This window comes from Chelonoidis abingdonii, chromosome 5, assembly GCF_003597395.2.
Source record: "Chelonoidis abingdonii isolate Lonesome George chromosome 5, CheloAbing_2.0, whole genome shotgun sequence".
In the NCBI taxonomy this organism is placed as follows: Eukaryota; Metazoa; Chordata; order Testudines; family Testudinidae; genus Chelonoidis; species Chelonoidis abingdonii.
In genome coordinates, this window is record NC_133773.1 from 75,844,242 (window position 1) to 75,857,593 (window position 13,352).

General features: G+C 35.8%; 1 protein-coding gene across 1 annotated transcript in view; it reads right to left on the reverse strand.

Annotated features, from left to right (window-relative positions):
• The window catches only part of GLRA3 (glycine receptor alpha 3), a 140,256-nt gene that overhangs the window by 87,421 nt on the left and 39,483 nt on the right, over positions 1-13,352 (reverse strand). Inside the window, exon 3 of the mRNA XM_032780174.2 lies at positions 8,639-8,706. Within this exon, the coding sequence (XP_032636065.1) occupies positions 8,639-8,706 (68 nt within the window). The remainder of the gene's footprint in view (positions 1-8,638; positions 8,707-13,352) is intronic.

Sequence of the window (13,352 nt, forward strand, 5' to 3'; positions counted from 1 at the left end):
AGAGAATCAATTTTAACTAGGTCTTATACAGCATTTGTCATTTTTCTTTTTTATAATGGCTATAAATAAAAATATGTTTACTTTTTTTTTGTATGGGGCTCATTATAAATAACAAAGAGTTTTAAAATTTATTGACATGAAGTATTATAAGTAGATCTTCTCCAAAATTATATGTTTTTTTCAAATGGTCTGGCTACTGAAATTGAATATCCAGAAGACAAAAATACAAAAATTAAAAACCAAGAAAACAGAATACAGTGAAGACACAAAATCCAAGTTAAATTTAAAAATAAAGTTAAGGTAAATCAAACTGATCAGAGGAATGGTATTCAGAAAGACCACTCTATCCCTACTCATGGTGATGTAGTATAGGCACTGATAAGCTCTTCCACCATATGTTCACAAGGAAAGAGAAAATCTCTGAATGTCCTTCCTTTTCTTATTTTTAGACTCACCTTTAACATTGCTCTAAAATACTGTAGCTTTTTGTGTTAATGGAGTTTCGGTAAATTGTAGGTTCATGCAAAAATGAAGGCCAAAGGGTATATTCTTATCTGGATGGAGGGGATTTATGGGTTTAATGCCTATTAATGTTAATAGGAGTTAAGGGCAAAAATCCCCATACATCAAGATGAGATTAACACCCATTAGCTAAATACACACACAAAGACAGCTATGCTAAAGACATCTGAAAACTCATTTCCTTTGGCTTTCATTTTTACATGCATAATTTTGACACTGGTATCATTGTATCAATAAATTAAAAGAATGCTTTGACAGTTTTGTACAATAAGAACTATAAATATATATTAGAACAAAAATAGTTGCTAGACAAAAACAAGATAACACACTGAATTAGCCTGTTGTGAACTGATTACGACAAATCATAAAATGTGATATACACAGGATAAACCTAAAGCTATAACCACATAACATTATAGAAAGGGCCTAGTGCAACATGAAAAAGATCTTTTATACAGTAGAGGTGGATATATTTAATCTCGGGATGATAAGCCCGTGTTATGTTTTTGTACTGTTCAGTAACATCTGTATTAGTTACATATATGACATCCTTAGTTACTTATATGGCTGTCGGACCTGGCTGTCTCTAATGTATTTATACAATTTCTAATGTATTTTATCCTCACAGCACCCTGTGAGGCAATGAAGTCCTATGGGCCCAGTTTCACGATGGAGAACTGACCACAAAGAGACTAAATGAGTTGCCTAAAGTCACTCAGGAAGCCTGTGGCGAAGCAGGGATTTCACCCTAGGGTTCTCAAGTCCTAGGTTAGGGAATCTAACCACTGTACACCTTTCTTCTGTAATGCTAATTAATAATGGAAAACACACATTTACTGCTCTAGATCTTTAAACTCCACAGGTGAAATAAAAAACAATTCACAGAGAAGGCATTTGATTTCTTTGCTGTATCTATTTCACTTTCTAGCTTGGCCTTTTTAGATTTCAGTGGTATTACCCATGTATCATTATTCTCCTCTAGCTTGAGCACACACATTATAGCATTATTCTTCATTAATTTAAGTACAAATCTAAGTTGTGGGAAACCAGAAAACAGACATGGGCCTTTATCTAGTTGCACACAGAGTTAGAAAAACTCAGAATTTACGAAAACATTATTTCTGCTCAAGCTGTCTCCCTTCTGTTCTTTAAGGCTATTATATTCACCAACTTAATGAATGCAGAAACTGAGAACTTGTGCATTAGAAAAATTTGTGCCCTTTTTATTTTTATGGACTCAACATTTCTTTTTTCTTAAGGCCTAACCTCTTGAAAAGGCACTCAGCCCTAAGGAGATGCTAGTCCACCCACTACTCCCAGTGCAGTTAATGGGAGTTTAGGGGGCTGAACACTTTACAGGATTAAGTCCTTAGATATAACCCCTAGAATATTTGAGCCCATATGAAATATTTGGCTAAATCAGGGTTTTTAATAATCTGAGGAAGAAATTGGGAAAGTAACTAATCCCATGAGGCAAAACTTAGGAAGTAAAATGCTACTTAGGTGGAGGTTGGATAAATGAGAAGAAAGCAAGCTGGAAAAATGGCATTCAAGGTTGAATGTAAGTGAAAAAGAGCAGGGATTCTGTAAGATTTTCCAAGCAGGCCCTCGGGAAATAGTTTGCAACTGTATCAATGATAAACACAAAGATTGTCTAAAAATATGTGTTTGCTGCTAAAGAGAGGAAACATATTTTAGTGCTGAGTTGGTCTTTAAAATGAACATTGGTACCATGTGAAAGAAACATTACTCTACTCATAAATTCTGAGAACAACACAGATGCACTAATAATGTGAAAGATCGATTAATGATCACTGAAATCTTTATTTGATGCAAAAAAATAAAAATTAGAAGGATGTAAAAAAAGATATAGTCATCGTGGTTTGATTGTTTCAAAAATGTAAACCCCAGTGTAGAATACAAATACTATATATTAGCTTTCAGTGTTGCAACTACTGTGGTAGTGAAGGTAACATTTTTGGGAAAATTCCTAATTACAAAGTTTTTCATATTTTTACTAGAAACCTCACCCTTCAACTTTACTAGATGAAAAGAATGTTTCCCATTTCATCCTTTAAAAAACAACAGATTAAAAAGAGTGCCCTAATCTGATTGCAAATTAGATTAACATCCATTTGTTGTGGCATCTTTATTAATGTGCACATTTTTTAATGTAGAAGATGAGTGCATTTTTAGACACTTTTTTCTTATATGCATGAAGAGTGTGTGATAGTTCTTTTATGAAAAATAAATATAAAATGAAACTGGCAGATTAGAATGCAGGTTCAGCAAGAGGATTTGCACAGATTAATCTGCTCATGTAACAAACTGAGCAGCTGCTGGCCCAGTAGAATTTGAAAAACCTTTGTCTGCGTCTGACTCAGTGACCTAAGCTAAAGACTGCAGAAGCAGGATCATGATACAGAATATGGAAAGATAAATAGCACAAATTTCAAATCTAGTGCAAGATCAATCTGTAGATTGCAGAAGTGATGTTTCTATTTCCCTTTTAGAAGGGAAAGATTTAATTATCAGAGTGCAGGAAATAAAGAAATAAAGGAATTTCTATAGCATGTTGAATCTGGAAGGTGACCTGTATTTCAGGTTATGGGGGTTGTGATCTAAAATGTGCAAACTAGACTACTCTACATTAATCACTGTAAACACTAACAAATAAAGGGATCTGTTAGGTCTAATATTATACATGTTTCCACCAAAGAAAGACTCATTTCACAGACACTAGTGGTTACCAGCTAAACAGACTGTATTGTATCAAACATCTCGGAAGCCTACCAAGAGCATTACAACTATCAACATACATGTAACGGAATATTGACTTCAAGCACTCTGTTTTAAGACAATCCCATGGCAGAATATGGCAGAAATAGATATGCTTAGCTATAAGAAGGTCAGGCTGATGAAACGGAAGAAGTGGATAACAGATGGCGTAATGCTGACTGGTCAAAAAACATGGAACACAATGTTTTTTTTTTTGTCTATATAATATCCCAGGCTTTAAGAGAAGGTACTGCTAGCAGCAAAAGAGGCAGCTCACACAGTTCCTATCCGTAGTTGGGCTGCATTACTATTTGCAGCCAGACTCAAGAAATACTCATGACCAGAGGTTTGGCAGGAATAAGCAAGAGACACACATTCTTTTAAAGGATAATTAGGTGCCTTGATGGCATTTGCCATTAGACCTCTTTCCAAGAGTCAGTATCAATGCACTCTTAGCACATGTATAGTTAGTTCACTTAGAGATATATTAGCTTATTTCTGTGTTAATATCAGTGTGCTCTTCTTGACCTTCAAAATCCTTTAGGAAATTTGGTGGAAATATTCTCTCCTTTTTGGCTATCATATTTCAAGTGCTAAATGAGATTCTTTGATGCTGGCTTACTTCTCTTCCCTATAACCAACCACACCATATTTGCTAGTCTTTGCTTCATCTCTGAAGCTCTGAAACCAGAAATGTCAACAACGAGCCCACTCTCATCCTTTAAACTAAAACTCAATAATCATTTTTAATTTTTAGCTGGGCACTGCTGATTGCTGTACATTGAATTGCTATACATCTCTTTAAAAGTATCTTGATATATCTTACACAGTACCATATCATGCTATCGTGAGAAACTTTGTGTATGAACAGGGATGATATGGACACTATAGATTCCATTATCTTTTAAGAGTTGTTACCAACAAGTAAATCAAACTATACTAAAACTTTTTAGGCATCCATCACTCAATCCTGCAAGAGTCTGAGCACCCTAGCCCCAAGCCAGCAAACCACTTAAGTATATGTTTTAACATTAAGCACATAGACAGTCCATTGACTCATGGCATTCATGAAATTAAACATGTGCTTAAGTGCTTTGTTGGATGAGGGCTACGGTGCCCAGCACCATGCAAGATCAAGCCTTTAAGTCATATTTAAGTCTCAAAGTTACATAAACCTATAAAGTCTCTATAGCCAGAATACCACTGAAGACACATGCTACTATTGTGTATTTTAAAAATAAACACCTGCTCTTAATTTAATAAAATGAAATTGATTTAATCCAATGGAATTTACAATCATAAGCTGTTTAGATATTTAATTAGGCAAATTAATGGGATTGAATTATAAAATGCTTATAATATTTTGTGTGTCTAAATCTAGGAAGAATATTTTTGCCTCCTACTATCATTGCTTGACTTTTAAAATTCCAGGCTCACACAATAAGGAATACAAATTTGTGGAGGCATGTAAAAAAAAAAAAAAAAAAAAACAAACAATGGGCCAAATTTGGAAGGCATTACTCATTTCTCATTCTCCACTTCCCCCCCACCCATAATTTAGACCTTTGTTAAACCAATGTACGTTATACCAACATAGGCTCCCTTAGACTTATATAGGCTCAGTTAGACTGATCTTACCTACATAATCTATGAATCTATAACATACACTCCCTCCTTTAAAAATAATCTTTCATTTTGGCTCACTGAGACTGAAATGAACGGGAATGTGAGTTCACATTACTTAAACTCACATTCTAAGAGAGCAGTAGATAGGAGTGTAAAGTCAAAGCAACTAATTGGAGGGGTAACAAGGTAACCTAATTTAACTTATACCCAGTTCTTTCACTTACACCTTCTGGCTCCTTCGATACCCTTGTATACCAGTCCAAGGGAATCCATTGGTCTTGCAGAACCTACCTGAGTATAAAGAAGCCTGATATTCATTCCACACCAGGGTAAATCTGACATAACCTCAATGAAAGTGCTAGTGTAAAAACTGGTATAAGTAATATGGAAGAAGACATCACCTCTGAATTAAGTCAATTGTCTCTTGTGTTATATATAGCCAAGCCAGCAGAGGGAGCTCAAAGATTTTGATCACCTTAAAGATACCACAATGCAAATACAATATAGATTTCTAGTATATTGATACAGTATAGATTATAGGTACATTGCTAAAAGAATTCCTGTAAACATAGGCAAATATCTTTAAAACAAATACATTAGATTTATACACATTTAGAAGTTTAAATTCCAGAGATGCTTTCAGATACCAATTAATTACTTCCCTAATTTGTATTTAATTTTTCTTTTAAAATCCTTTATATAAAGATTGGAAAGAAATACTTTAATAACATTTTGGACATTGTCGTTACTGGCTTCTAAATTGCCTGTATACATAGTGATTTAAAACAAATCCCAAGAAGAAGGTAACTGGTCACATGTGTTTCACGTAACTTGGACAGAATAAACAACAAATACTTTAGTAAAATACTGTAGGATGACTCCTATTCAGCACAGTTGCATAAAAAAATCCAGATTGTAATAAAATGCCAGATGTTACTATTGTAACGTTAAGGTATAAACACTGTCCTAGTTTTCAAGAGCTGTTCATCATCACAGGTCACAAATAAAGTCATGTGTGAGTGCTCATATTTTAAAATGACTGATTTCATTCCGACAGAATTCAACAACTACTGACCATAAGTAAAAGTCTTCTCTGAGCAGCATTTGTGCATAAGTAACAAACAAATTACCAGTATTATGGAGTATCAGCAGTTGCTATGTAATCTAGGTTGCAGTTTTTTTGCGCAGCCTTAACATGTTTGCAGATGGCATTACTAAAAAAGTTAATAAATATTATACCATGATGCTGACAATGCTTTGGGATTTCCTATATTTATAATGTATGGGACTCTGGGCTATTTATGCCATACCATGATAAGTGTGTATTATTTATTGGCCCTCATTGTGGCTGGGAACAAATTGTACAGATCACTATTTTCCTGTCTGGAAGGTGTCTTTCAAAGATCATTAATGCTAAGCTTAAATATTATGTGTAGGTTTTAATTGTTTTAACTAACCTCTTTCCAAGGTTGTAACAGAGCAAAATGTATCACTTCTTTGGTAGGAGAATATAGCCTTTTACAATGTGAAAGTAACTTAATAATGGAGAAGAAATGGTTAAAATGGGAATTAGGAGTCCAATGTGCATGAAATAAATCTGACCATGTTTTTAATTAAGATTAAATTTTGGCTTTTGAGAGCCAGGGGAGCACAGTGAGCAGGAAATACTTTCAAAAGCCAAATGCTGAGGAGGCTATCTTATGCCAATAGAAAGTATGTAGGCCCTGATCCTATTCTTAAAAATAGGCACGTGCTTAAGTATCTTGCTGGATTGGGGCTCTGATGCCTTCTGGCACAGTGAGGCTTATAGAGGCAGTATTACTTGCTAAATGTTAAGTGGTGTAGCCAGTTCCTCGCCCCACCACCCTGCCAGAACACTATGGGTAGGAGAAGTGATGGTCCTCCCCTTGCCTAAACACACCCTATGCAGGGATTGTGTGCTTTGTGAACACTATTTCTTAGGGCATAAATCTGGCCCCAAATTTAGAGCTATTTTCTGGATAAAAATTGTCTTGTCTAAAGTCCACATACTGCACTTGGTCTACTCATAGAATTGCCATAGTTATCAGTGGTGTTTCTGTCCGTGGATCAAAAACAATTTATATTTGTAATTATATTAGCATGTATGCAACTGCATTGGAAATGACACAGTGTTCTGTCCTTCCAAAGGGCTTTAAGAACATCAATCTGTAGCTCTGCTACATCACTATTATATCTTCATGCTACAGTTGTGAACAGTCAGGCAAAGAGAATGTAATAGACTTGGCAAGGCAACCTAGCAAATCAGTGACTGAGCTGAGATTAAATGCACATGGTTTTGGCTCCCAGGCCTGCAATCAGTACATTAGATAATCCTGCTCTCTGAACTGAAATTAAATAAAAGCATTTCTGCGTATATGCTAACACAAAAAATGTCAAATTCATGAACATGTAGCCCCTAAATGGCTGTCAGTGTTTGTAATATGATACATACATAAATTAAAGAAATAGGAAAGCACTTAGTGCGAGTTCCAGAGTTTCTTTTTCATTCTTTCCTCACATTTTTCTTTTAGATATAACCCTATCAGAACCCAAATTTCACTGAAATTTAAGAGCTAAATTCTCTTTTCCCCTGGAAAGCCTAAGCAAACAGCTCCTGAAGAGTGGACTTGTCCTTCCCACCTCCAAATTCATGACTACTGCTGTATATAGTAGCAGCTGCAGTCTGCTGAACATCTCCTTTCTCATGGAGGTTAGCCAATGAATTTGTATAGTTTGCTTGCTCACTAGACATAAGCCTACCTCTCCCATGGCTTCCCTCAAATTCGCCCTCTGAGCTGCTAAAGAGACACATGCCTGGAGTCATTCTCCACAGCAGCTAAGGATTAAATCCTAGTGCTTAATTTGTGCTAGGGCTGACCCCTGGAACCTCTAGACTTGGCAGTTTATAGCCCTGGCACCTCTGGACTTGCCACATCAGTTATGAAAGTAAAAAAAAATTGCTTTAGCCCCCTCCCCCCTTCATTACAAATTAAGCATTGTATTATCCCCTGTTCAACCCAAATACGGCTGCTGGCCCTTGAAACCTCTTCAATCTGTTTAGGATGCACAATTTCCCCTCAAAAACCACAACATTAAGGTAGCTTTCTACCTGGAAAGATCAGTCTATTGTGTCACCAGCCTTCATAGCCTTCAAAGGCTTTCAGTGTTCAGGCAGATATGAATATTTTTCTGGTGGACTGGATTCTAAATATTTGATTTTCTTTTAATGTAATCTATGCATTGGTGCTACATTTTATTTATAGTAAATAATACTTTACAGAAAATAAAGACATTCATCATGTAAAATGTATGCCCCCATCTGTTATATGAAATGGAACAATAGCATATAACTAACAAAGCTACCTGAGTCATAAATTGTGCTATTAGAAAGATAAAATGTCATAGAACATAAACTTTTTAATTCAAAAGTAAAAAAAAAATTACATATTTTGAAATTTCCTAACAGCTATCACCAAAGATATGAAAAACATCACTGTTGGCCCTCACAAGTGCACTCTTCAGCATGGTAACAATAAAATTATGGATTTTCTACCAGAAAAACCAACTATTGAGTTAAATATTCTGTTTATTGACTTTAACCACAACAAAAATGATTTCCTCCTCAATTTAGTTCCAACCTAAAATAAGACCTAACTTGTTCAGTTATTTGAGTTACTTTAAGTTGCCTTACCATAGTTGTCTCTGCAATGGATCCAAAGCTGTTTATAAATATGTTACATGTGACATTAACTGGAGGGCCTGCAAAGAAAAAAAATATTGTGTGACAATCAAAATATATTAACAGACTAAACTATGATGAAAACAAAGACTTAATCACTTGGGAAGAAGTAAGGGACTACATTCAGGACTTTAAGTGATATGAGAGTGTGTTTTGTTGGCGCTGTTGTTTTAACTGTTCAATGGATTTTTTTCAGTTAATTTTTTTCAGAGATTCATTAACTGTCCAATAATTTGTAGGCATCCCAATTAGGGCTCAGGAAAGAGAAGGGAGTTCATCATGTCTTGAGGGAAGATGCCATGCAAAAGTGAATGTGCTTTTTGTTGAATTTGTACTATGTCATCTAAAACAATCTCGGGGTTACATGTCAGTTTTAGTACAACAGAATATACATCACAGTCCTTCTTCACAGCAACCAGGAAAAAAGTAACTGTTTACTTGACAGATCTGCAATCTCTGAATCCTATCTACTTCTTTAGTAATAAAAACACAGTATTAGAGCTTTTTGCTCCTGTTAGCTGTGTTGGGTATTCAGTGCTAAGAAAAATATGAGCTAGATTCTATTCTGTTTTGTGACAGCCACAGAAATGGCACTCACCTGTCTCCACAGGTGGGGAAACTTGATAGGGCTGGCAGTGAAAGAGGACAGTCTCAGCAGTGAGCATCTCTTACAATTGGCCTGAATTTTTCAGAGATGATGTCAGATAGAAGCACTAACATATAGCTACAGAATGTGAGGAAATGGATTGGGCAGGAATTGTGATACCAGACATAGTGGCTGAGTGGGGTGTGACCAAAGTAGTTGCTGGCACCCCCTGTGGCCAGTAAAAGAGCTTGGATTTTAGTGATTGGCCTTGGGTTTGTGGGATAGAGTAGCATCTTGTGGTCTTCACAGACTGAGGTTAGACCTTGTTGCCCTTCTAGGCCAAGGTCCCCACCCTTCTGCACTCTCTGTCCCCCTTGCAGAGGGAAAAGAGTATGCTAGGACTCAGAGCAAGTTGCATCCTTCAGGCTAGGCTGCGGAAAGTCTAACCCCAGTTATAAGTAATATGAGTCGTGGGTAGCACTCCTCCCCTGTGTTAGTTTAGTAGAAGTTGCAGTGTGCCACTTAAATCCATCCATGTATTAATCTTCATTTCACTGCTCTGTCCTTATCAGTTGTTCAGGATCCATTCCTGCAAATATTTACTACCAGGCATAGTCTTTCTACCAGGGGTAGCTCCATTGTATTCAATCAACAGTTATTATCTTCCCTGACTTTGCAAAGAATCAGTAATGGCAGAGCAATGCTTGTGAGTCTGACATCTGACTTGAGAGCTGAATCATCTTCTTGTGCAAAAAGGGTTTTAAAATGTTAAATGTGGTATTAGGGGATTTGATCTTACAGTTTCTCTATTACTTCCATATCATATTTACTCAATTAATTAGCGAAAATTTTTCTTCTAACTGCTAGCCCAATCATCATTCTTATTATTTAGCTCAGTTTGGAATTTGAAAGCCAAGCTGGGTTCTTTTCTTGTTTTATATGATTACCAGTAATAAAGATCCCAGATTTGGAATTTAGGACCAAATCCTTCAAATTTACTAACAAGAGTAGAGTTTAATTATCCTGAGTAATCCCATTGAAGTCAGAAGCAGCTCTGTCATTGCTGATGCTTCACTGCTGACTGACATCAGTGGGACTACTGCTGTAATAAATGTTTGAAGGATCAGCACTTCTGCTAACAAAATTCTGCTCATGGTGCATGAACCAGAATAGAATCCAGCTTTCCTTTTTCTCAACTGTATTGGCTCTGAAGTGAAGTACAGAAGAAAAAAGCACTAAAAGGTATCTTTCTCTGTTTACTTTACTGAGATGAGTACATACAGGAAGCAAATCTGTTGGGTAAGAAGGTACTAATTTTTCAGTCACTTTGACAATGATGGTATTTAATTTACTAATTTAAAAAATTAAAGCTGCCTTATCTCATGTTTCTTGAGTTTCAGTGTAAGATATGACAGGGGCCAAGGAAGGGTGCAAGTAGTGGGAGGGAATGGGAAGGTGATTTCAGGGGACCATACTTAATGGCTGCCACTGGGTTGTGAAGTTATCCAATGCGTGTGCACTAGTAAATTCCAGTTCCAAGATACATCACATTGTTTATATATCAGTTCATTCTATCATTTCCAATTCAACATGCTGCTGTCTACTTCGAAAGAGAACCTAATGGAATTTTATAGTGTACCCAATGGCATATCAGTTATTGAAGAAAAACAACAAAATAATGCTCTGGATCAAATGCACAGTTCCATAATTAAAAATTAGCAAAATATTTAAATACAATAATTTGTCTAACAAATTTAGAAACCAAGAGATAGATATACATAGTGGATGTTTTTTCTAGTCATAGGTTAACACATGTTCCTGCTTTCCTAGGTGATCCTAGATTGTTTAGTTCAATTTACTAGGATCTGAATCTAAATTTCTTTATGTGATAAGTTAACGATACAGGTACGAAATAAGAAGTGAGAGAAAAATAACATTTGAACTAAGTGGGGCTTGATAGCGTGTGGAGTGTATTCCTATATTTTGTCGAAGAAATGGGAAGTAGGGACACTTCTGTGATGCAAAACAAGCAGATTATTCTTAGATGGAAGAAACCATATGGACTTTAAAAATGTGAATTAAGTAAAGCAAAATCCAAAGTGGTGTCACTCTCCATATAAGAAATGATTAGGACAGATGGGTTAAAGGAGTAAGCCCCCAGTATGGATTTTACTAGATGGTACGTGAAATTACTTAAAAAAGAAAAGTATCTTAATTTGTATCAAATGAAAATTAAAATCATTGCCTATACTCTACATCAATATAAAAAGTGCCTCTGTGGTAACTGCCAAACTCTTGGGCTTTATTCTGTCTAGATAGTGCAAATCTAATCCTCTTACAGAATGTTGAGAATAGAAGGATTCTCATTTGACACTTCCACATTCAGATTTGGAGAGCTATTGTTTACTGGGTCACTGTTACTCCGATAGACAGGAAGAGAGCACTGTATTCCCAGAGATTAGCAGTATCCGAGTCTCCCTGGGTTGATTTACAGAGTGAGAGGAAAATTTGCTGCATTCTAAGAAGTGATAGCAGGCTTAAGTATATAGATGATGGAGGCTACTTGAGGGGGGAGTTGCAAGCTTTCTCCTACAAAGCCTCTACATACAAGAGAAGCAACATATGACAAGAAAGATGGAAATAGTCAGATTGAACAAGGCTCTCCTACCTCTTCTCAAATTTCTGCACTTGCGGGACAAATTTGTTTTCTATACTCTCCAAAATACCAGGATGAGTTAGTTTTATCTTGTTTAACCTTGAAAAAGAAGTAGTGCTTGCTTCTGTGACTAACTCAGAGTGAGGTGCAGGGAAAACAGGAGAATTCAGGAATGACAAAATGGGACCAAGTGTCGTTTATGTCAAAACTTCAGGTGCTTTTTGTGTAGTGTTCCCACCTGACCACCAAGTGATAAGAATAACTAACCCAACTATTCCAGAACAGTATATCAGCTTTGAGAAACAGGGAAACACTGATTTTAATATTGTAAATCAGAGTTAGCTTTAATATTTAAACACGTACTGTGTTTCCAAAGTTTAATATTGTTGCCCTCTATTGCACTTCAGTGACTATTTTAGCAATACTTTCTCAGTGTTATAATGAAATACCTAATAAACAACTTATGACTGATTTTTTTTAAAATAGTTATCTTGTAAAAGTAAACCATTCAATATTAAATTTTATAATAAGTAAGACATCATGTATCTTGCATCATGCTACTGTAAGTTTTCCACGATCATCAGCAGAGATGTTGGAAACTATAAAGCAGGTAATGACTGTAACATTATCTGATTAAAATATAACCACGTAGATAATTGTTACCACTGTTATATAATTGCAACAAATCTTATACAAAAGTATGTCAAGTAAGGTGTCACTAGAAAAGTTATGATTTTTAAAATAAGATGATGCTATTTGTATGCATGTATCATTTTTATATTTGAAGTTATGAGGATTGGGTCTATACCTGTATTTTAAATGTGTTTGCTCCTGTGGTAAGGCCCATAAGGTATTTAGACTGCATATCTTGAAGGGACTATTCAAGTTAAGTGGCCCATCAAGGTACACTTAACTTACAATGGACCATGAGAGACTCTCATCCATGCCTGATGGACTTTCATGTGAACAAGTGCTGTGACTAAGTGAAATCATGCATGGACATGTGACTTGCTCATGTGACTCCAAACACCATCTTTCTACCTGTAATTTTCCAGTAGCCGTGTTGAGTGCTTTGTTTGAAATAATGGATTTCCCTCCACAGAAGCTATAAAAGGCCCTAAAAAAAGTCTCCATTTTGCCTCTTTCCTGCTCAAACCTCTGGACTATGATGAACTTGTACCAATGGGAGCATTCTAACCAAGGGACTGAGGACCTTCCAATGATTTGGAAGCCACCAGAGACTTAACAAGCCAGCAGTTTATTCCATCACTGCTACAAGCCTGATCCAAGAACTTTGCATTTATTGTATGTATTTGATTCCTTTAACCAATTTTAACTCACTTTTCTTTCTTTCTTTTCATAAATAAATGTTTAGATTTAGATACTAAAAGATTGGTAACAGAATGATTATTGAGTAAGATCTG